At 46.5% G+C, this 25,284-nt stretch overlaps 1 protein-coding gene across 1 annotated transcript in view; it reads right to left on the bottom strand.

Annotated features, from left to right (window-relative positions):
• Nucleotides 1-9,276: 9,276 nt before the first annotated feature.
• LOC124484196 (hedgehog interacting protein) overlaps nucleotides 9,277-25,284 on the bottom strand; it is a 31,412-nt gene continuing 15,404 nt past the window's right edge. Inside the window, exons 5-13 of the mRNA XM_047045014.1 lie at nucleotides 24,151-24,302; nucleotides 22,962-23,135; nucleotides 22,582-22,725; nucleotides 22,325-22,446; nucleotides 20,693-20,816; nucleotides 19,803-19,942; nucleotides 18,261-18,342; nucleotides 12,203-12,351; nucleotides 9,277-11,867 (exon numbers count right to left, since the gene is read on the bottom strand). Coding sequence (XP_046900970.1) covers nucleotides 11,671-11,867; nucleotides 12,203-12,351; nucleotides 18,261-18,342; nucleotides 19,803-19,942; nucleotides 20,693-20,816; nucleotides 22,325-22,446; nucleotides 22,582-22,725; nucleotides 22,962-23,135; nucleotides 24,151-24,302 — 1,284 coding nt within the window. The 3' untranslated portion in view covers nucleotides 9,277-11,670. The remainder of the gene's footprint in view (nucleotides 11,868-12,202; nucleotides 12,352-18,260; nucleotides 18,343-19,802; nucleotides 19,943-20,692; nucleotides 20,817-22,324; nucleotides 22,447-22,581; nucleotides 22,726-22,961; nucleotides 23,136-24,150; nucleotides 24,303-25,284) is intronic.

The raw sequence follows: 25,284 nt of genomic DNA, 5'->3' as shown, positions 1-25,284 counted from the left end.
TGTCACTTAATTGTAGGGTCGAAAATACCTTTGAAATTGTTGTCAACAAACAGGGACACGCTACCAACCTATGCCGGTGGAGAGACATAGAGAGATAAGCAGAGTGAGAGAGCATATTTGAAACGTAGATATCATTTGTCAGGATTTGTTTCAAGGAGACCACAAGACATTAGGTTGCCTGAATCAAGCCAGATCCATGTTTAGTCCTTAATATGTCATGGGCAGCTTTGTGGAAATCAAAGTGTTAATTTGTAAAGGCTTATTTTGTGATTTTAAGGAGGGAAATGACTACTGGCAGGCTAAGAACCAATGCCTTTGAACTGGGAAGCTAAGCCCTTAACTATTTCCAGCAATGATCAGTCAGCAATCAGTTGTATTAGGCTCAAAGGCAGAGTTCATGCGTAATCGCCTGGTGGTCCACTCAATGGAGGAGCAAATGAAACACATGTGCGCACGCATGCAAACACATGGTTGTGCACATTCACACACGCATGCACACACACACGCATGTACACACATATACACACACACACACGCATGCACACCAAATGCACACAGACACACACGCACACACACAGGGGTCCTTTCTTTGTAAATTACCTTTGTGGATAATGGAAATTCTATCATTAGGTCAATGCCAAGTCATTCTTTTCCTCCCCTAAAAAACAGAGACATTTCTCACTCTTTAAAACAGGCCGAATATGATGCTTGTTTAACCAGTGAGCAGTGAACTCAGATCCTTATCAACACAGTAATTTGTCCAGTCCCAAAACAAGTGAAGACTCACTGGAAGTGGCACATACCTGGCAAGCCTTCCCTAGCTCCTTGTGCTAATTATGAGATTACTGCAGCGGTGAAATGGCCCCCGGGGCACCTCCGCCACACCACCGACCCACAATGCACTGCTTCGGGAACACATGGGAGGTATTTGAAACCGTCCCCTGGCATTCCCACAAGTCTGGGAGAATCAACCAGTCAATGGGATCAGTTTGAATTGAGGGCGGTTGGAAGGGATGATATGTGGTGTAGTAGATGGGGGGGGGGGGGGGGGGGGGGGAGAATGGAGGTGAGGATGGGGGGGGAGGCTTATAAGAGAACACTATACTGCCCCCCCCCCCCCCCCCCCCCCCCCCGAGCCCAGACCATATCATGGTGGTGTCTGATCTGCTTTGACTCCCTGCCAAGCCTCAGTTTCTCCATTGCCATGATGATATGGTGAAACACAATGCTGGCTGCCAAGAAAAGATCGTTTGGGGCCTGGGAGGTTGTGGTGGGGGTGGTGGTAAGAGGTGCAGGAAGAGAGGGGAAGGTATATCTTGGTGGTCTTGTTGATGCTGCAGTGTGTGTGGCAAGTGCAGTCTTTCTCTTTATATTTCTCTTTCTCTCTGGTCACCTATGCCCTATTCTCTCTCTCTCTCTCTCTCTCTCTCTCTCTCTCTCTCTCTCTCTCTCTCACACACACACACACACACACACACACGGTAACACACTGCAGAGAAGATTGCTCTCACTCAGATTATGCTCACAAAGTTTGGTGGTGAGAACAGATCCTTTGCAGGCCTCAGACCTTCCCTCGTCCCTCAAAGACCACATCTGATGCTCTGTGCTGTGGTGGTCTCTGAGTCTTCAACCTGGGGGGGCCGTGACCCCATAACCATAGACATATTGAATACCAGGTCTAGACAAGACAGATCAGATGCCTAGCGAAGATGAAAAAAACTCGAACAGTAGCATGTAATTGTGCACTTCATGTCTGGTAGAGGAAAAGGTACAGAAGAACCAGGGCAGTTGAGAAGCAGACAACATGAGATTTTTTGAAAGAGGGAATCTTCTCAAAGTTTCTGTGAAACCTTTTCTGGATACATCATGGGGCAGTTAGGATTGTTTGCTGGTCGGAAGCATCGAAAATCATGCACCTCTGTGGATGAGCCTGGGGGGGTGGGGGGACGGGGGACGGGGGAGACATGTGGACTGTGTCTGGTATGTCTCCCTCTGTCATGGCACGCCAAACTGTCAAAACATGCAACAGGTAGAGAGAACGTTACAACAACAATAAACGGTGTTGATATCTGTTGAGCAACAGTTCTTGGAAATAACATGGTAGTGTGTGAGTTGTGTCGAGGCCTAACCAGCTGATCCCCTTTTACAGGGATGAATGGGTTTAGGTTGAACATTTTGTTTCTTACTTACTTACTGCCATGTAACACAGCTTTACATTAGCAATATGAACATGTGTTTAGAAATTGTTCACCCTTGGCCCAAACTCTTTAGATTTGGAGGCACTTTGGTTCATCGCTACATCTCGTATTAGCAAGAGCCAGAGAGCCAGAGAACCAGAGAACCAGAGAACCAGAGAACCAGAGAACCAGAGAACCAGAGAGCCAGAGAGCCAGACAACCAGAGATGTCTCAGTGGACTTTGAAGTTGTCTCCCCAAGCAGAGCAGTGGGAAGGGACTGCCACCTTCTGTCTGCATGAGAAAAAGGACTTGCTTGCCTTGGGAAAAAGCTGGAAGGTGACGCAGAACATGACTTTCTCTAATTTTTCTCTAATCTTTTGTCAATTTAAATCAATACATAACTACTATCGTTGAAAGATATTTTTCTTGACAACTTAAAAAAGTTAGTGTGTATCTTCCTGCTAGCTATCACAACACCTTAAAACTGAATGGAGAGCTCATATATTATTTGCTGGTTGTCACAGCACACAACTGTACGACACAGACAGAAATATAAATGTATAAACATGTCTGTAACGCCGTGATTCACAGACCCAGGGACACAGACCCAGGGAAGGCTACAGTGCCACCCAGTTCTAATGTGTTTAGCAGCAGAGCCCAGACCACGTGACAGACAGGCAGGGGGTCAAAGTTCGCACCGGGGGGTGTTGTTGTGGGAGTTGCCTAGGTGTGAGGGGGTCAAAGGTGAGGGGGGTTCCGGGGTGAGGTCAACAGACAGGGCACCTGCAAGCAACTGATGAGAGGAACAAGGGGGAGCAGGGCATGAGAGGGGCTGTATGACAGATTGAGGGAGCGATGGTGGTCTCACCCCATCACTCACATTGTAGTCAGTCACCTGGATGTGGGTTTACCACAAAAACACACATGCATGCAAATACACACTTCACACGCGTTCACTCACAGGGACACACATACACACCTGCAAACCCTCAGAATCCTTCACAGGACACCACAAACAGTGTCTCATAGCTGTGCTTCTGTCTGCTAAATGTTCTCTCCCTCCATTGCCAGCACTGCCAGTTGGGCTTGTTTTGACTGGAAGGACATGATGTACACAGAGTCAGCAGGAAGAACATAGGGCTGCCATTGGACACAAAGCTTTAATTGAGAGAGAGAGAGAGAGAGAGAGAGAGAGAGAGAGAGAGAGAGAAGGGGGGGGGGCAGATTAGGATGCACTGGAACACACCACCACAGGCAGTTTCTGTACCAGATCAGGGATTAGGTTTTAGGTATTGAAATGGCAGTGCCACAGAACAACACCATGCGAAATGAGCTCTACAAAAGACTTCGAATTTGTGATTATTATGTCACACCAATGCATGACATTGGACCATGGAGGAGAGAGGACATAAGCAATATTCCATTTGGCTTCTGTTTCTGTGTGAATGTGCATGTGCATGCAAGTGTGTGAGTAGATACATGGTTTGTATATCAGTGGTGGTTTAGCAGTGATCCTACTCTTCCTTCCATGTGAAGACATGTCAGTTTTGAATGTGTGTGTGTGTATGTGGACCAGCAGGAAAGGCCATTCACTGCTGTCATTCAGCAGCACAACAGGAGCCCCATAAACACCTCATCCTCCAGTCCCAGAGAGCTTAGCAATGCACCCACACAGACACATCCACCAAAACAGGAAATAGTTTGCTTTCTCCACTGTCCCCATACACAGGTGCTTCTTGGGGGTAAGCTGTATTTTGATTGGCCGACGGGTTCATGTTGACACACCAGACACAACATGGAACATCCACTGTGACAGATTGATACCATTTCCACTGAAGACAGATGAGATACGGAGACATGGTTACCGTTGTGGGGCATGTTACACCAATCAACAGAGTTTTCAGGACGGTGGAAGGTTGAAGGTGTGTCTGTGTGTGACACAGAGAAAGTGAGAATGTGGTAGAGAGACAGATATGAGGGTGTGTACATGTATGCACCTGTGTGTGTGTTTGTGTGTGTGTGTAACATGCCCTCACACCAAGTGTGTCCTGGTGTGTGATAAGGTGGTTGGCAGGCACAGCGTGGCGTTGGCAGAAGCAGGCGGAGCCTCCACAGATAACAAGACGGCAGGCATCTGGCAGAGTTCTCTAGCCAACATGGACGGACAAACAGACACACGGGTGATGCAAGCCATGGCTTCACATCAGATAGGCACGGGTTGCCAGAACATGGGGGGAAAATAACCCAACCGAGGGTAGCACAGAACTCCAACTGTACTTTCTCACTCCCTTTTTTTTCACCTCGCTCTTTTGAGTGAGCCGGCCCTGCAGTCAAGTCAAAGTTTAAAGTGTTTGAACAGCAAATATGAGACGCAAGTGCAGGGAAAAGGCAAGCTGAGGCAATAAAGGAGGGTTTGCCCTCAAGTCTGGCAACTGGTCTGTTGTAACCTTTTTTGTACTGTACAAATGGATGGAGATGCTCAGAAGCTATAAAAAGAGCAGGAACAAAAGTTTGTTCCGTTCAGGAGGTTGGGCGTGTATATACTGTACACTGTCCACACCAGTGGACAACTGCTGACCTTTACTGGAACTATGCAGTGTCTTAGATGGGAACACACATACACAATGTTAACGGTGGGTCCACACTGCACCGCTACACTGTGGACTCTCCTGATGTAGGCTGTGATGAGCCATGCAGATTAAGAGAATAGGCAAACAAAGGGCTGTGCCAAGATTAGCCACAGTGTATACAGATTAATATAACTATACAAGCACGTAAGTGCTGCCGTAAACCATTTGCATAACTCTTTTTAATGTGTTTGGGAACATTTCTCCGGGTCGGTTTGAAAAGCTACTTTGACGTGGAAAGTTTTACCTAGGTGGTCCATTCCAGCTGACACTACTTGTTTACCTAGCCTGGCTGGAAATCACTGAGACAGGAAGCAGACAGAAAGGAGATGTGTCGTCCTTGACAGCCACCCATGCTCATACACACACACACGCACGTGCACGCACGCACGCACACACACAGGTATATACACACACACACATTCACACACAGGTATACACACACACACACATTCACACACAGGTGTACACACACGTGCACAAACACACATACATTCATGCACACAGTGGTGATAAGACACACAAAGACAGACAGACACACACAGCCCTGGGGGAGCCTGGCTGCTTCGCCCGTGTCTCCCCCAGCCGTGTGTGAGCTGACACGTCCGTCTCAATAAAACATTTACGGGCGCTGCAATAAAGAGCTCCTATCACACTCCTTCCTCTCCCTTCCCTTCCCCTCCTTCACCACACCCACCCTGTCCCCCCAAATCTCTTACCTGTCTCTCTCAGGTTATTCACACAAAAGAACACAACATCTTGGTTGGAGTAGGGGAGTTGTGCATGTGTTTATATGACAGATTGGACCCCAGTGGGAACCTTAATTGCATCATTTCATGGATGCGAATCAGTTCTGAAGCCTGGAGGCAGTAAACAGGCTCTGTATCCAGGACCAGGGAGAGAGGGAGGAAGGAGGAGAGGGAGAAAGGGATGAAGGTAGAAAGGGATAGAAATAGAGAAGAGGGAGGGTGGATTGTGGGGAGAGGTGTGAGAGAAAGAGATTAGGTAAGGGGGAGAGGGGGAAAGTTGCAGGATGGTGAGGGAGGATGGACAGAAACAGAGGAAAGAGATAAACCAAGACAGAAAGATGTGACTTAAAACGCTCATGACAGATAATGACATCATATACACACAGCAGGGGAAGAAAGAACTGCCAGGAAGAGATCAAGAGATGAGAGAAATTAAAATAAAAATTCATATAGAAAAATAAGTCTACTCAGACATGTTGAAACATTTACAAAAGACATTCACATTTCCACTCTTACTACACTGTGGTCAGTCATTTTTTGCCCCTAGTTTTGTTTTGATATGCGATAAGCACTGGATAAACGAGGCAAGGAGAAAAGACAGCAACCTTTGGCTGGAGAGCGTGTCTTCATCAGGGAGGTAGTATCAGACTTCAGCCTGCCTTGGTTGTACATTACACCAGTAGTCCTCCTAGACTCAGCCATAAGTAAACACATGATGTCATAGAACACACCACGCAATTAGGAGTGTGACAACACCAGATATATAACCAGGGATTGACACAAACACACACGCACACACACTCGTAAATGTTTACTTTGGTCAATTACAATGTTCTCACATCAATCAATTTAGCTGGGGCCATGTTTTAAGTCAAAGTCATACAAGAGACACAGGAGACTGTGTGTATATGTCTCAATCAGTATGGCCCATATGGCCCATGCAGCTTGGAGATGACACAATGTAACACATCATTCCCTCTGACATAAGCCTTTACGTTAGACACGTACGACTGGCCTCGCGGTGACTCATTGCGCCTTTGCTCTGCCATTGTAAAATGGAACCGTACAATTAGCTCACACGGAAACAATGAATCACGCGCCACGAGGCTGGCAACAAACATTTCTTTCAGGTGTCGAGGCAGGCCCGGAGCAGACGTCATTGCCGTCAAATCAAGAGTCGGGTGTAGTTACTGTAACTTACTCTATGGTCTGTGGAGCCACCTTTCAGTCTGCTTGTCAGTCAGTAAGTCAGGACTGTCTTCCAGACAGTCTGTCGTTCCTTTTTTCATGTTCTCTCTCTCTCTCCGTCTCTCATCATTCCTGTACATACAGTATACACAATACGAAATTAGCCCACTGTGGTCTCATTTGGCTGGATTTCAGTTTACATTGACACCGTCCTGAAAACATTTAAGCTTGTTAAGAGATTGTTGATTGGTCAACCACAACATTTTCTTGGAAAATAACTGAAACTGAGAGAAGTGAAAAAATATATTTTTTTAATCTAGCTGACTTGATTGTTTTTGTTGTTCTCTCTCCGTCTCCCCTCCTGCCACACCGTAAGTATTGGTTGGACGGACTATTTTCCTGGTGTACACAATAGTAGGCCTATAGCATGCACTTCCAGGCATCTTGGTCCTACAAATATTTAGTATACAGGGTCGCCATGCTTACTGAAAGTGCTGGGTTACATTGTTTATGAAAGATAGCCAGGCGTAGGACCGCTGGGAGGGGAAAAAGAAACCCGTTCCAAATGAAAAAGTCATGATTCATGCCACAGATAGTGTATAAAGCCAAATACTTTGAAGCACAATTGCCCAGTTCCACTTTACGCAATGTTGATTGGCTCCAAACAGTGCGCAGACAACTTAGTGTTGCGTTCCTCTAAATACGTCGAGAGCGCTGAGGTGGGTGGTCTCCACGTTCTCCTCGCACAGCAGCACCTTGATTGATATTTTCGCAAGGAAATGAACAATTCCGGCGACCAAGGAGGTTGCCTTAGTATGCCTGTGTGTGTGATGTGTAGAGATCCATTCATTTGGAATTGAAATGAAGGCTTTGTTCCTTCAATACAAAAGTATGAGGGTCTGTTTAGGAAATCATTCAGACTGTCCTTACACATTCACATATGAAACGTTCACACACATCCAAACTACTGAAAACTCACATCCACATATGTGAAATGCTGGCATAGACACATGTGAAACGCATTCACATGTGAAATGTTCACACGCATTCATACTAATGAAAACTTTTTTCGAAAATATTTTTTCAACCTTTCAAAACTTTTTTTCACGTAAAGTAAACGGAGAGGATAGGAGAGAGGAGGGAAGAGGATAACAAGAAGAGCAGAATACAACAGAGTACAGTAGAGTATAGTAGTCCTCATCAAGTACTCATCAAAGGGTCAAACCTTTTTTCGAAAATAATTCTTAAACCTTTAGGAACTTTTTTTTCATCATAGACAGTATAAGGAGAGGAGAGAGAAGGAGTGGGATGATGAGAACAGAGAACCCTATAACAGAGTAAAGCAGAGCAGAGTACAGTAGAGTCCTCATCAAGTACTCATCAATGATGCAAACCTTTTTTTCCCCAAAACTTTTTTTTCAACCTTTCAAAACCTTTTTTTTCATAACTTATTTTCAAAAATATTGTTTCAACCTTTCAAAACATTTTTCCGTCACACATGAAGTGAAAGGAGAAGATAGGTGGAACGCTGAGAGGAGAACAGAGAAACCTAGAGCAGAGTACATGCTCAAGGCTTCAGTACAGTAGAATACAGTAGTCCTCATCACTGGTGCCTCCCCCTGTGTTGTTACCTTGGCATGGTGGGGAGGCTTGTGTACTTCCATGACCCTAGAGGCTATACCGGCGGGGGTTATACCTCTGGCAGGTCTTACCAAGCCGAGCAGGTCCGACTAAAGGCAACACCTGGTCCTCCAGGTTGGGGGTTGGGCGTGGGGCTAACAACCCCACCCCATAAAACAATACCTGTTACAGATACACAAAAACATCAATGATGCAAACTTTTGTCAAATTGTTTTTTCAACTCTTACATGACAGATTCTTATCGATGTGATGAAATGGGATAAATAGGGGATTTTATTGTCAAAGCCATACCAATTTAGGTTATTGACAATGAATCACTTACTATATCAGAGTGGAATTGATTTTCGTTCTTTCCAGACGTTTCAAATATCAACATTCCTTCTCTCTCTGTACCCTCGGTCAACAGAAGAGACCACCCTTCCCAAACATACTTTTCCATTCAAGCGTTGAGGAAAAACCTTGGGCCGAGGGCCACATTGGCCCAGGTGGTGCCCAATAATTTTCTCAACATCCCTCTCCACTGTACACTTTACCCAGGCAAAGAGAGGTACCCCCTTGACAGGAAATTCTGTGAGTGGCGCCTCAGAAATAAGAACATTCCTGGTATGCCAGAATAGTTAGCTAGACTACAGTTCCTCCATTTTGACAGCTCTCTTGACAAAATCAAACTTGGGAAATGTAGTTCAAACACAACGAGTGCTATCTGTTGGACCACAAGTTTTTCCAGACTTTATGACTGAAACAGGGATAAAGTTTAGGGTTAAGATGACTCAAACACATTGTTACTGGTCGGGTCATGTAGAAGGCCGATATGAGAGTTGAATATTTAACATAGTTCTTTGACTAGTAGGCTATACTTCAATTAGTCAAACAGATGACAGATGGCACAAGCATTTCAGACATGCTATAAACTTTAATAGACATATTGATATTTCTGAAAAGAAACAAAGATAGGCCTAGTTTTATTTACAGATACAATACATGATCCAAAAAATTGTCACATACAGTGGTAAAAACAACGTAGAGAACTTAAATAACTTCTTATTTTCTATTTGCGTAACTACTTAAATAATGAAAAAAGGTTAGGCTATTCACACCATGCTGTCTCAGCAGCTACAATGCAACTTTCACATTAAGTGCTAAAAAATTATAGTATCAACTTTACAGCATGAATTCATTGTGACTTGCTATTCCAGGTAGAGTTGATTTTTAAAAAGCACAAACGAGGCATAAGGTTGAGGACAAACTTTAGAATCAGTGACAAACAAACTGAGTGAACTGGGACACGTGTCAGAAACCATGATCAGAATGGGAACTAATCATACAAAAGTTCACATTCTGATATGTGTGGGGAACAGGCCCTGAGACACAATGGCACAAGATGCAAGAGTTTGACTTTTTGTTGTTGTTAAATGTGAGACACCAGACTAAGCTGGCAAGTTATGTCAGGATTAATATATAATTTGCAATGGTAATGTAATGGATGGTTCCTGATTTTCATGAACATTGACTATTGTGTGCGTGTGTTTTATACAGTTCACCGAGAGAAAAACAAGACATTGATTGAGCTCCAGATACCTTTGCAGTCTGAGTTTAATTGTCATTTGCCTGGCTGGAGACACTTTGGATCTACGTTTTGTGATGAGTTCAGTGTTCTTGCCTTTTTTCTCTTCATTTGATACAGATCAACCATAGTGGAGGGAAGAAAATCAAACTTGACATGTCTCCCTTTTTCATCGGAGTGTCACCCTGCATTAAGTAGATCTTCAGAAGACAAATCTTTAATCTGATCTACACCGACCGACCCGGGACTGACTGGGCAGCTTTTCCAGTGGTGGTGGTCTGACTTTACCTTTGATCACTCTCGAAACAGAGACAAAGGTCCGACAGTCGTTATGAGGCTGAATGTCACAAGGGGAGTTTGACGTGGAGAGGGAGGGGTGTTTAAGTCTCCGTGTCCTATACGCGGGTCTGGACATGCGCCACGTTAACTGCAAAACGGGAATTGGAAAACACACGTGTCATTGCGATCCTTTCAAAACAGGGTGAGGACAAAAACACTGCATACGTGTAGGCGGGAAAAAAGATAAAAAAATGTAATGACATGAATTTACAAGCTTAATGTAAAACCACTTCTATAAACACCCCTTCTCTCCCATATATTATTACGCTTAAAAAAATAAACCCTCCTCTATCAAAACAATAGTAATGCTATATTATTTCACAAGGCTAAGTAGTACTTAGTTCAGCTCTATATGAAATATACATCACTATACTCTTTCCCTTTATTTAAACAACTGGAGTTGAGTGTAGCGAGTTAGGAGTGTGTGTTTGTTCAGAGTGAGAAATAAAGTGAGCTTTGTGTCAATGTGGTTGAGTGACAATATCACTGGTGTTGCAGAGCATTCTCCCCTTAATGGAACAATTTGCACTTGAAAATGAAATAAAATGATGACCATAGGTAAATAGTGCGTGAAGCTTAGGTCTCCATTTTGAGGATATAAAACTGCCAATGGTTTATCTAAGCTATATGACCTCAAATGAGTGGTGGGACAGTAAAATAACTCACGCAACTGCAAATCTTCTGGAACACAATATCAGTACTAACTCTTTCTTGTTATACAATAGTTCAGAGATGGTACATAGGATTATCATAGTTTTCAGCTTGGTTTTCGATAAGAAAGCACATTCCTGTATGTAGACTGTTAGGATCATGTCGAGGTTTTTCAATAGACACAAAGTGTATTGTGGGTCTTCAGCCTTGGCATCAACTTGCCTTGTAGTGTGTTACTGTTCCTGTTGACCCCATTTTGGAGTTCCCACCTGCACTGCAGCTGACACCCCAGAGATGTCAAACTGGTGGCCAAAAAATGTCCGGTCCTATTCAACAGAATGTACGGGGTCTCCACTGAAGCTTTGCAAGGTTTGGAGTTCTAATACCGAGGATATCTGCTGGGGGTCTGAGTTGAGACCTGAGACTGACGACCATATTTGGACTGCGCTCACCATCTCCCTTCTGTTCCTGTCTGCAGGGCTTACGAGGCGCAGCCTACGGCTCAAGACCTAGTAGCTTCTGGGCGTAAGGAGGGGGCAGAGCCGGGGTGGCAAGAGCTGTCTGAGGACAGGCGGCGTCTGAGGTGTGTGGGGTGTCGACGTGTGCGAGTCAGAGCGGGTAAGGATTAAAGAAACCCTCTCTGGGGGAGGCTGGCTGGGTGGAGATGGAGGGGGGCGGGGGGTGTACTCTGAGTCTACTGGTGGGCAGGGGGGCTGGTCCCCTTCCCGTGCCCCTATACGATGTAGCTGGTCAGGTCCAGCAAGTAGGAGGTCATGTCGATGAGGTGGTCCAGGATGCCGTCCTTCTCCTGGTCATTAGGCAGGCCCGCCTCGCCCTTTTCACACTGGGCGCCGGAGTAGCCCCTCTTGCACAGGCACTTATTGGGCTCCACGCACACGCCTCCGTTGCGACAGCCGGGCTCACACTTGGCTGAGGGAGGGAGGGTCATAGCGAGAGATCGAGAGTCACAACCAGGACACAGGATTTGAGTATCACGTTTTAATCAAGAGTGTTTTAATACCACATGATGTAGGAACTGGAATCAATCAGTCATCCAACATATCAATCCATCAAATCAATCAACACAGTTGACTAACAGACCACTACTCAATTTCCACAGATGACATTGTGAACTTATGCGGCATGTGCTCAGGAGAACTCGTACTGCACTCTGCTGTCTTATGCGAGGAAATGGAACGATCTTGAAATGGCGTTATATATAACAACTAAGCAGGAAGGGAGGTAGTCCAATGGCGTGGACTCACCCACTCTGCAGAAGGGCCCCTCCCAGCCACGGGCGCAGCAGCACTTCCCGGTGGGGGTGCAGTGTCCGTTCTTACACTGCCTGGAGCATGCCGTGCCCAGCAGCTCCGGGGGCTCCACCTGCCTCTGGCACTCTTTAGGGACCTGGGGTCTGGAGGGAGGGAGGGGGGCCAGAGAGAGCAGAGGTCAGCGCCGGGATTGTGTATACACACACGCACACACTGACACGCATACTGGAACACACCACAGTGGAGTCAGGCTGATATCCATAACACATATGGGGTATGAGCAAAAACATTCCCTCAAAGACACCCGAGCGTAAACATCCACGAGCCCCATGCGCTGAGGGGGGAACATCACACACGCACACAGTGATCGCTTCATATCCAGACAAATATGCACGCACTCCACCAAATGAGGCGTTAGTGGGAGGTTGAAATCACGCTCTTCAAATCTGGAAATAATATTGCACTGTGGGTAATGGAGGTCAAATGTAAAGAGCCTAGTGGCTTGATCGAATGTGTGTGTGTGTGTGTGTTTGAGAGAGAGAAAGAGAGGCATTCAAGGCACTCTGAACATCTCCCTACTGTACTGGGCTAAACACGGCGGCCTAATGAGGCAAGACAAGCTCCTTCAGGCAATATGTTGACATCCCGCAGGCCAGGCACGCACGCGCACACACACACGCACGCACGCAAATACACACACACTAATTGGACTGGAGCTGAGTGCTGGTAGCGGTATGGGAAATAGAGAGGCGAGGGAGCAAGTGGTGAGGTCAGTGGATTTGCGTAGGTAGGGTTCTGCAGTGATGAGAGCATGGGAGAGCACTGTGTGCTTCATTGCTCGCTGCTGAGGGCCTCTAATGACCGCAGCTCCGGGCTCTGGGAAAGCCAATGTGATACCTCTGGACGTCTGGGATGTTAGGGAGTGCTTCTGATTGGTGTTGGGGGTCTCTGTGTGCGTATCTGTTCTGTTCGGTCTTGTGATTCGGAGACTGCGGAGGCATGCGACCGTTCATTTTGTTCATCATAGGTCGTTCACAGGGCGTTTGGCGTGTGTGTATGTGTAAGTACGTAAGTGCAGTACTCGGGCATTCGTTTGTGTGTGTGTGTGTGTATGTGTGTGTGTATGTGTGTGTGTGCTGTTGGACACGGTGGCTGGGAGAGTGTTACTATTGACAGCCATGCTGACTGATAGCAGTGTGTAGGCGCATGACCAGCCGAGCAGGGGGGCTTTGGGGAGGAGGCGATTCCCATGCTCCCATCAGCACCCAAACCCGGGTGCAGATCCCGTTCCCATCCAGCCCCTGGACACCCCCACCACCCCCGCCCCTGGGGGGCTTTGTGGGGACAGGCTGAGCACGGCTCCAGAAAAAGATAGAGAGGGAGGGGGGGGGAACAAAACGGAGTCAAGCAGAAAGAGAGAGGAGAGACGGTCCCTGGAGGATTGGTGGTGGCGATCACTGTTAACGGCGTACGGGGTGGTGGCGGAGGGGTGGGAGTGGGTGATGGGGGTGGGGGGGTGGATGGGTGTCTGGGGTTGGGGGGGGGTCAGCGGCCGCCTCTAAACAGTTTGCATGACTGCCAGGGTGGCCGTGAAAACAGCACCTGCCGCCGAGGCACTTGACAAAGGCAGCTGGGTCAACAGCCTCTGTGGGAATTTATCAACTTTGGTGGGGAGGGTGGAGGGGTGTGTGTGTGTGTGTGTGTGTGTTTGTGTATGTGTTGGGGGAGGGTGGGGTGCTTGTATAAAACACAGACTGATAAATGAAATGGGAGGGGAAGGTGGTGGTGGGCCTGGGGGCGTCTTGTTAGTTTAAGGTTGTGCAGGCTGCATGGCGTTAGTTAGTGTGTGTGTCACTTCTTTTGTCTATCCTCAGGAGGATAACTAAGGCAGTGACAATGCACCAGGACTGATCCTGCTCACGTTTCATATCACTTTACAACACCAAGCGCTCGAGTCATTTGATTGTCTTCAAAACACAAACCCTGGGGCATGCAGGTGGCTCACCGGGCAGAGCCTGTACCACATGGGCCCGGGTTCGATTTCTGCCTGGGCCATTTCCTGCATGCCCTCCCTCTCTTTGACTGTCTTATTCAAGGTAAATAAAAAACATGTATTTTAAAAAACCCACATCCCCGACAGTAGAAGAACAATGCAAAAGCAAGCTAATGACTCCCTCAATTTCTTTCCATGACTTTGGACGGTGACGGGTATGGGGTTTTGGTATGGGAACAATAAAAAACAAAAAATTAGGCTGAGGGGGGTCTTTAGCTAGTTGGCTAGCTGGCCGGTTTGATTGACATGAGGTGTATGTGAGAAAAAGCCAGCAAAGTGGTGTACATTGTGTGGTGCAACAATAGCTTAATCAAACGCCCCAGTGTGGGTCCTTTTGCTGTTTTGTCATCCGACTCCATTGTTTGGGTTAGGCTTCTCTTTGTGGTTTCATCCCTTGTTTTAATTGTGTCTGAAATTGACTGTGTATTGTAAGAGCCAGGCCCATTCAGCTGCTTTGTCGAGGGGTGGGCCGCACTGGAGCGAGCTACCAAGATTTAGGAGGGACGCTTTTAAATGAAAGAGGCTTTTTCGTAGTGTGATGGGAGCTAGCGAGGAGCTGGGATACCACACACACACACACACAAAAAGCTAAAGAGTACACACCCTCCCACACACACACACACCCAGACACCCCCCCCACACACACAGACACACCCCCACACACACCCCACTCATTCTCCAATGAAGGCCTGTGATTTGTGACTTCCATGTCGAATGCACTTAATAAAAGAAGTCCCAGGGCCTTACTGGGAGTCCACAGTGTCTTTTCAAAGTCTCTGCCCACTGTAATTCAATCAGGCCACTCTGCACCTGACTGAACTCCAACGTGTGAAAATCCTCTTAGGATCAAGTATTTCGTTTTTGCCTCCTAGATAAAGAAAAAATACAATTGTGTTTTAAATGGACAGACAAAGCTAAATCTTTGCCATTTCACATCTAGTTCTACATGGTTAAACTGACATAGTTCTTTGGCTTTTTTGAGAGTTTGTTACCGGTGGGGGGTTAGGGAGGGACATAGCTGCGGAGTGACCCAATGGAATCTCACATTGTACAGTACACAGCAGCATGACAGCAACATGCAACATCACCGTTTGTCTTGTTGTATATACAAAGCAGATGTTCAAACTGTGCTGTCCCAGATTACATCTGCGCTGTTTCATATTATCTTTGTTTGTTTGTGTGTCTGTCCCGAGGATGAGGAATCCTCAAACTCCACAGATTCTTAATTGATTTCAGTGCCGGGAATACAAATAAATGGCTCTCTTTAAATGACACAAACTCCCACAAGACCTTTTCTCAGACTGCGTGTGGCAGGGCAATTGAGATAAGAATTGTTCAATGAAGCATTCTATGTCTCAATTATAGGAATGAGGGGGGGGGGGGGGGGGGGGGGCGGGGGGGGGGGGGGGGGGGGGGGGGGGGGGGGGGGGGGGGGAAGAAAGAAAAAGAGAAAGAAAAATAGGAGTAACAAACACAGCCCTCTGTGGACGCGTGTGTGGGATTCATATGGTGCGGGTTTGGAATGGACAGCACTGCGAGGTGTTTTGAAACATTTCTGTCTCGTCCACTGCCGGCCCGCAAACACTCACAGGCACGCACGTATACATCTTAAAAAATGCACGGTGGGCCTATTTATTATTGGAGGGTGCCCCAACTGACAAACAAATACATAAAGATGAAGTCATCTGGTTGAGGGTGGTGTTTACCCTGCCGGAGTGCCGGGTTCGAGGTGATTCAGCCCCCACCTTCCCAAACACAGAGTGATCCAAACACCATGTGGAGATGTGGTCCTGCTTCTCCGACCACTGCTGACACCCATTCCTATAACAACCCCCCCCCACCACCACCTTCCCAAATGAAACCTGTCTCGGGGTCCCCATCTCCCCGCACCAAGGAAGAGGAGGACGACGGAGGACCACCCGACTCGATAACGCACCAGGGTCAGACACATTAGCTCGCTCGCAAACCCCTCCCCCCCGTCTTCCTTTCTACCCCTTCCTTTCTCCTTCCTCTCTTGCACCCTCTCCTCCCCCCCCCCCCCTATTGTAACGAGATACTAATAACGATGCTGGAGTGTGTGGAGAGTCAGACTCCAGTGCCGCAGAGTCGGCAGACTAAACAAGCCCTGTGGATGGTGGAAAGAATTGTTCTTGGGGGAAAAAATGCACCCATGCCAGAAAACATAAATACAGAGCGAGAAGCCAGGGGCCCCGCAACAACATCTGGGGCCTAATTAATTGTGCTAAGTCTTGGGTGGCACTGTCATCACCTAGGAGTAATTAGCTGGGGGGATCCAGTTCTATTGTGATTCTGGTGCGAGCGCTGCCCATTCACATACACACACAGACATTCTGACACACACATACACACACATACACACACATACACACGCAAGGCGTAAGGAAACATCAGTTTGGGAACCTCTTGGACCTTCGAGCCTCTACTTTAAGCTCCATGTGAAATGTTTTGAGATGCCCCACCTGCCAGCCTCAGCTGAATGACTTAACCAAGCACGAGGGGCTCCGTTTCTCTACACCGATCAAGCGCGTTGAAAGGACGGCCAGGGAATGTGTGTGTGTGGATGTGTGTGTGGAAGTGTGTGTGGATGTGTGGGTGGATGTGTGTATGTGGATGGATGTGTGGGTGTGTGTGTGGATGTGTGGGTGTGTGTATGTGGATGTGGATGTGTGTGTGGATGTGTGGGTGTGTGTATGTGGATGTGGATGTGTGTGTGGATGTGTGGGTGTGTGTATGTGTATGTGTATGTGGATGTGTGTGTGGATGTGTGGGTGTGTGTATGTGGATGTGGATGTGGATGTGTGTGTGGATGTGTGGGTGTGTGTATGTGTGTGTGGATGTGTGTGTGGATGTGTGGGTGTGTGTATGTGTGTGTGGATGTGTGTTTGGAGGGAGGCTGTACTGCACAGGCAGAGAATTATAGAAAAAAGACACTTCTTATTGAAAGATGGATCTCAAATTTTTTCAATCAAGTTTGACCCTAAAGGGGGATCTGGTTGTGCTCAATGTAATTTCTTATTGTTGGGGTCGTATATCATCGGCACTCAAAGCCTGAAACACATTATGCAAATACTGGCAGTGCTTTGGTGGTAATTCATAATAATAACTCATACACTCCAATGTATTCTCTGGTCCCCAGAGAGAATCGTTTTTTTCTGAATGACGTATTTAGATCTTGACACAGACATCGTTATTAAAGATCCATCATGCTGTTTACTACATACTTTGCACATACAACGTGGCAGACGTTAGGATACACCAAAAACACACACACACAATTTACAATGCAGTCACATATTTGTCTTGAACTAAACTGTGGGTACAAGCACACCCAGAACACCACAACTTCACTGTATAACCCAATAATCCAGGAGGTCTTCTATATGCCTACTACGACCAAGCAAAACACTGGTTCACAGATGCTATTCGACAGGTGCGTTTCACCGCAAGTGTGTACACCCCCGCTGTCAAAAGCTCTGAAAATACCCAGCGGGCCTTTCTTCAGCAGGAGCGCTCTGAGGCCGGTGAGTGGTATGCTCGTTCGTGATGGTTTTAAGGAATGTTACGCTAACATTTGCAAATGGTACGCTTTCTCTCCAATTACCGCCCCAAGGTTTGTGTTGGCCAGCGCTCAGAGGTCGTGCGATGCTTTCTTAAGGGGATAAGATCCCTGGAGAGAGGGATGTGTAAGAAGAGGGGTAGAACGAAGGACAGTGAAAACCAGAGTGAGAGGAATGGGAATGTCTACTGTGTACTCCAGTATGTTTTCATGTTTTGGTGTTTCATTGTGCAGAAGCCACACTGACAATCACCAGAGCTAAAACTGAAACCGATTTTGAGCACCTTTTTAGGTACAGTAGGTTATCCCTTTAGTCACCAAGACAAAAACGATCAATAAACACCGTTTCCAAGCACGTACAATCAATCACACGGTCACTCACACAGTCACACCGACTCATGAGATGTTGAGGAACTTTTTACCTTTTGGGGTCCACCAGCTTGTAGAGCTTCCCGCTGTGTGATTGGGCCATGCTTTTACTGTTGGCCAGGATGTACACCTCACCTGTAGGAAAGAGATGGGAAATGTAGTCCCTTGTCGTTTGTTGTAGTTCATTTCTGCTCTCCATAGAAACAGAATGGAGAGAAAGTCCCTCCCCCTCCAAGGAGTGCCTCCAGCGCTGCACTTGCCTCAGCAGAGTTTTTTTTACCGTAAAACTGACGTACTCTCAACTGGAACCATGCGATTTAATGAGCAGACAAATTGTGAACATCTGTCAATGGGCCCTCCCTACATCTGTCAATGACGCCTGTGCCCCCCCCCCCCCCACCTCAACCAGATTCCACACCGCTAAAATGTAAAATTAGATCACCAGAGACTTGGCTGGCACAGTTGTTAATAAGGCTTTAACATGAGGGATTTGACACATATGTGTCTTGAGCCAATATGATCAAGGACAGTATCAACTGGATTTGACTGGATAGTTAATGTAGTGTAGCTCACCTCACCTAAATGGTACAGTCCACAGAGTAATGGTACAGTCCACAGAGTAAACAATAACACATATCAACCCCTATTACAAATATTGAACACCACCTAGGTGGCCAAACACATGCCTAGCCAGTGGAGTCTTTGACACAGTGCTATCTTATGGAAATGACAGTATTATCCTGCCAGGAAGCTGAACAACTTTAATATCCTGTTGGAAAGTACCATCAGGAAGGGCGATGGGAGTTTTCCTTTACCGGTTCCACGGTTTGTGACCTTCAATGGGCAAATCGTCCAATACAGCTTTGTTACATTTACATTTAGTCATTTAGCAGACGCTTTTATCCAGAGCGACTTACAGTAAGTACAGGGACATTCCCCCCGAGGCAAGTAGGGTAAAGTGCCTTGCCCAAGGACACACCATCATTTGGCACGGCGGGGAATCGATCTGGCAACCTTCTGATTACTAGCCCGACTCCCTCACCGCTCAGCCATGTGACTCTCTCTTGTTAATACCTAAAACTTAAGACACTCCCCCCCCCCCCCCTTTTCTTTCTCCAGTTTCAATCTTCCTCGAAAGTGATACACCCTAGTCAGAGTCAGATGGTGTGGAACGCCCTCCCACCAAACAACAAAGTGAACAACGAAGCACGTTTCACATCAGGGATGCACTGTGTAAATACATGCGCCCTTTTTCCCTATACAAAGTTTTGTGCTTCTAAACAAGGATTTTTCCAGAGTTTTGACATCTGTCATTCCAAGTAAACTGTGGTTTTGGGACGATCTGTCAGCCCTCGCATTTCAGAGGCCTTGTTGACTTAGATTACACTCACAAACCAAGAGCAAGAGGCAGAAAGACAGAGCGAGAGAGAGAGAGACCGTGAGAGAGCAGTGCCAAAAAGAGAGCAACAGTGAGAGAGAGCAAGAAAGAAAGAGAGAAAGGACAGTGAAAGAAATGATCTCGAGTCAAACAGAGTATTTTCTCAAACTTGAGGCTATGGTTTCACCATGCCATTGAGACATTGGTTTCAACGCACCTAGTTCGTCCTCTCCAAAGCCCTGGATGTGGCCCACCAGGGTGGAGCCACAGGAGCTGCTGCTGCCCAGACACAGAGCCTTCTCCTCCCAGAGCTGCTGCCCGGACGCCGTCAACGACTTTTGGAGGATTCGCAGGTTCCTAAAACCAAAACACACGCACACACACACAGGCCCACAAAACCAACAGGCACACATGAAAAACACATCAAAACTATAGCTCCCAGTTGCAGTAACATTTCTGTACCATTAGTGAAGAATTTAAAGGTGTCATAATTGTCTTTGTTGGCCTGGGTAAATTGTGTCATTCACACTGTTAGAAAAAAAAAAACGCTTTGGCCCTATCACAACAATGGGCCGGGTGAACTGAAATGAGGCAGACTATCCAACATCAGATTTTTCCGAGCTCAATGCCATCTACTGATAGCGCACTTCCCCCCTTGCTCTACCCTATTTATTTCCTCTGTTTACACAAAAGTGAGTGTTTGACATCAGCAGAGGGAGATACATTACACAGCACTGACAAGTGGGAATGACACCGGGTGAGAGGGAAACAGTTCAGGGCAGGATATCCAATCTCAATTTACACTAGAAGAGCTGAACTGTGCTGGAGGCAGTTGTGTAACAGTCATGCCCCCATCCCTCCCCAAACCAGCGGAATGTTGGACCAAGGCAAGGGGACAAACGTCAATGGGCGAGTGTTCCTAGAGGCTCTTTTGGATTTCCTCCAATCGACGGATGACGCCAACAAACTCTGTTTAAGGATGGATTCAGTATTTTATTCCAACTTCCTTTTTCCAGCTCAGGATTCAGTATTTTATTCCAACTTCGCCGCAAGTGTTAAACAACTGATTCGACGCGGGTCTCATCGGCTGGGCGTTTGGATGCCTACCCGTTTTTGTCTCCAAACACGTAATTCCTGTGGAGGCGTCGGGACTGGCAACCGCTGTAGAAGAACCCCCCCACAGGGGCGCCCCCACCGCTGGCCTGCAGGTCGAAGATGGAGGGCTCGTTTTCTGTGGAGCAAAGAGGAGGAGACATGGAAAGACAGCTGGCGGAAGCGATATTAGGAAAGCCAGTCGAAAGCTAAACTACCAGCCTGGTACTACAAAGGTGAGATTTAATTACAAGGACTGAAGTGTACAGTAGCTGTGAGTTTGTAGTGTGTTCATAGAGGGAGTTCTGGAATTAAAACAATCACTTTAAAACAAAAAAGTAAATAAATAACTATGATCATATGCCTGTCAGTAGATGTACTTTTTCTAGGTTGTTCTGTTGCTCACACAACAGGGAGAGAATAAACTCCTGCCCAACATGGCACCACGACGTCACTCAGCACCCTGCCATGGTAGGTTCCTAACCAACTGCACTCCGAGACCTCAACCTGATTTATGCCTGTTATAACGAGCACTGTTTTCTGCGTTTGCTTAGGACGCGAAAAGGATATCCATGTTTATGGTGATCTGTCAGGAGTCTATTAGCACTTGGCGGAGGGCGGTTTCAATCAGGGCAGGCACGGTAGGTAGTTAGGAAAGGCTGAATCTGAAGTTGATTTAATAGGCGTCAGAAGACCTGACCATGCTGCACAAAATCAGATTTAGATGAACTAAATCATGTTGAAACTAATGTGAGGCCATTAGGGTTTGTTCCGCTTCTCTTGAGTTATATTAAAGTTATAGTAGTGTTGGGATTAAACAATCCGAGGACTTGTTTTGCTTGTAATCAAGGAAGTAGAGAACACCCTTTTCCATCATCTCAGTACCAGCGCCAGGACAAGGTCGGAGGTAATCAGGCCCAATCAGAGTCCTCCTGGGTGAGGGGTGAGTTAGCTCTGTGTAGGAGGGTTATTCTTCATGGGGGTGGATAATGTAGGACTTATTGTGTGGCAAAAACAAACTAGCAGCTCTACATATCATGGACCAAACTTTCCAAAATTATTGTTTGTTTGTGAAAAAAGTGTGGCCAGTCTTCTGGTATTGATTATTCGTGATATATCAGTTCCACTGAGAGATGAACTGGGCTCTTCATGGATTTCAACAATACTAACCCATCATCCCAAAGCTGATTGTTTCTGACAGCTATGAATCATGTTCATGGACACAAGCTCACATTCCCTGGCAATGTGGTGCGAGGGAAAAATCTTTGTGGATCACAACTCGCTGTTCTATCTAAACTCTTTCTCTTTCGCTGGCCATCCGAGCGTGTACTTGCATGTTGGATGAAAACCAAACCAATGTTTTCACAACGCAAAAAAATTTGACATTAGTAGCACAAAAATCAAAGCCACTTTTTAAATATTTTACCCTTTCTCAGAACATAGCAAATGTTTTTTTTTGTGATTTTTTTCTAATTCTTTCTCAAGATTCCACCCCAGATTACCAAACTGAGAGACCGTAAAATTCAAAGTAAAAGGGTCAGACAAAGCAGCAATTTCATAACAAGCTACAATAATGTAGGAATAATCTACTCCAGACTCCAGAAAAGGTCAAATCCAGTGCAGCCTGGGACAGGCCTGGGAACTTACCATAGTCTCTCCCCTTGGCCATCTCCAGTATCCTCCCTGCTGAGGCATTCTTCCCGCTGGCGTCGGTACAGAGAATCAGCAGGCTGCCATTGCCGTCTACATGATCCCGATCAATGGCGCACCTAGACAGAATGCATGACTTATTTGTAGGAAATATACAGCCATGCAACCATATCCTGTAGAAACTGGGTTCGAGTCAGAGCTCTATGGCACAGCGACCAGATATCCCAGGTGGAGGGTTAGTGTACTGTACACACCTGCCTGGGTCGTGCAGCCCGTGAGCGAAGATTTCCGGTGGCTGGTTGGTGCTGTTGAAGTACGGGTTGTTCCTGGGTATGGAGTAAGGGGCCGCACAGACATCCGTGTCCACGTCCACCCTCAGAATTGACCCGGTGAAATCGCTGCACAAACATGCACAAAACCACAGTGTCAAATCATACTGTATTGCTCTGGTCTAGCTACAGTGACAAAGAATCCAATGGAATCAATGGAATATATATCACATAAAAATACCTAAAATCTATATCTGTCTCTTCTTTTTTTTACTAGGCGACTGTCTCACCCTAAAACAGAATCCCTAATTAGAAACCTATAAACGGTAGTTTCCACGGTGACCATGTGAGCCCCTGGGCCTCACCTGAGGCCGTCCATCTCCTCCATGTCATCCAGCGTGATCATGCCGTCTCCCAGGACGATGTGCAGCAGCCCATTGGGAGCAAACAGCAGTTGTCCTCCCAGATGCTTCCTGTGGAGCTCCGCCACTTCCATCAGCACGTGCACCATCCTAGTGTCCACCTGGTTGGGGTTCTTCCTAAAGGTGCGGCCCAAACACGGCAGTGTCAGGTACAACAGCACTTATGAGACATTATGTACAACTGGCCTCATCTCAACTCTTCAAGCTAGTGTGATCAGACCATTCAGAGACTAATTAAGAGACCTATAATATGTGTGTTGTGCATGTCCTGATAAAGAAGGGGATTGATGTTATGGAGCAAAAGTAAACTGACATGCATCAACAAGCCCGGGTATTGAGTCGGTTTAATTTGTTTTCTCACAACATTTTTGACAGTAACTGATGTGTCGTCAAATCGTCAAAAATCTAAAATGGGGTGGATCTCAGAGTTGTAATCAAATCCTTCAAACGTAATGCTTGGGGTAATAAAATGTTTAATGAGGTGTTATTTTGGGCAACAGTTTTTGACAGTAAGATTCCTTTTATTTTCAGTGTTTTGCCAGAGAAGGATTTTCACGTTTAGGCACTGACTGTAGAAATACCAAAGCAGGATTCATCTGTTTATTGCATGGCCCATGATGATGCCGGCAAGATTGTAATTGCAGCTTTGACAAAATTAAGTCTTTAAAGCAAACGTACAACGGTGATTACGATAATAAAACGTAATACTTTAATGGGTTAGTTAGATGTTTGTTTTCTTAATCGCGTGTCGCTGTGCAACAAGCGCAGTGGTCTCTAAGCTGCAGAATAAGACAACACCAGAGGAGTCATTTAGACACGTTGTATAATTATATCATTATATTCTTCTAGAAATGCCATCGCTGACAGTAAAGGCGTTTTTGAGGGACTGGTGTGTATTTGGGAATATATCCAAACCCACAAAAAAGAAAAAACGTTTTTCAACTCTCCTACATTTTACAAAAGTATTATACAATATTTTATTCCAAACGCTGCAAAGGTCACAGGCAAGATCAGTTGAGTTATTTGGACCAAGAGTGGTTTAGGCGTTGAATACTTTTGGACTATGACATTAAAACACAAAAGAAGAACTGTTTTTTTGTTTAGTTTTTCTTGACCACAGGGTCCCCATTACCTGGAGACAGTGTACTCGACCACACGGAGAATGTGGTCGTGCGGTCCGCTGGCCCAGCGTTCCTGGTTGGTGGTGTAGGAGACGTAGAGCTTGCCGTTCTTCTTGTAATTGGGGTGGAATGCCAGGCTTAGCAGGCCTCTTTCATCACCGCCCTGCAGTCAGATGAGAAGCACAAAGGATTCAAGAGTTAATTATGTTCCCTTTCGCCTCTGCTGTGTCCCAGCTAGAGTCAAAGCCAATCCCGCCCGCCCCCCCCACACACACACATCACACACACTTAAAGCCAATTGCCCCCCACTTTGTCTCTTTCTTGCCACTACTTTCTCTCTCTTTTCTTCTCCACTTCTTCTAATTCTCTCACATTCCCTTTCTCATTTGTCCTTTATTCTCTCCATCCCGCTTGCTAGCTCTCTGGCCATCGAGGTCTCTATAGATACCCTGTCACACTGAGACCTCCACCCACCCTCCACCCTGCTTGACCACTGCATTACACACCATTATAAAACATTTGACTCTGGGCAGTGCCCCACCCTCCATCCCCCCCATCCCGTATCTTTCCATCCTGGTTGTGTGTAACCGTCCCAAAGGTTGGAGGGAATGGGGGGCGGTGGTGGATGGGGGGGGGTGCGACGCCCCGAGCCCTCCCGGCGGCCTCCATTGTGCGGTGATTTGTGTGTGTAATCTTCGGGGGATATCCGTGAATGCTGCACTGAGTGGCTGAAAGAATTTATTAGCTCACTCGCAGTTCATAGAGAGCACAAAAGTGCAGGGTCCTTCATTGCCTTCTTTCTCCACCCTCACCCCCCAAACCCTACTCCCCCAAATCTAAGCTAAATTCTAGAGAGAGAGAGAAAGAGAGAGAGAGGGGGGGGGGGAAGAAAGAGAAGGAAAACCTAAACAAGGAAGGGGCTGCCAACTCCCACTGTCTTGGCAACATGTTTAGAAAACATCTAAATTGCTTGTGTAATACGTAAACCTTTGTCTCACCCCGGAGGCTACCACATCTGTTGTTACTACCATGGTGGTCCTCCCATCATAGTTAGTTGTAATAAGCAGCTATAGCGTTTCAGTCCCTGAGGCAAGTCAGTCAGGTCGGCCCTTTTTTTGTGTATGCCTCCCTCCCAACAAGGGAAT

Source organism: Hypomesus transpacificus, chromosome 22 (genome assembly GCF_021917145.1).
Source record: "Hypomesus transpacificus isolate Combined female chromosome 22, fHypTra1, whole genome shotgun sequence".
Lineage (NCBI taxonomy): Eukaryota > Metazoa > Chordata > Actinopteri > Osmeriformes > Osmeridae > Hypomesus > Hypomesus transpacificus.
Note: the sequence above shows the minus strand (reverse complement) of the source record. Positions and strands in the feature narration are given on the sequence as shown.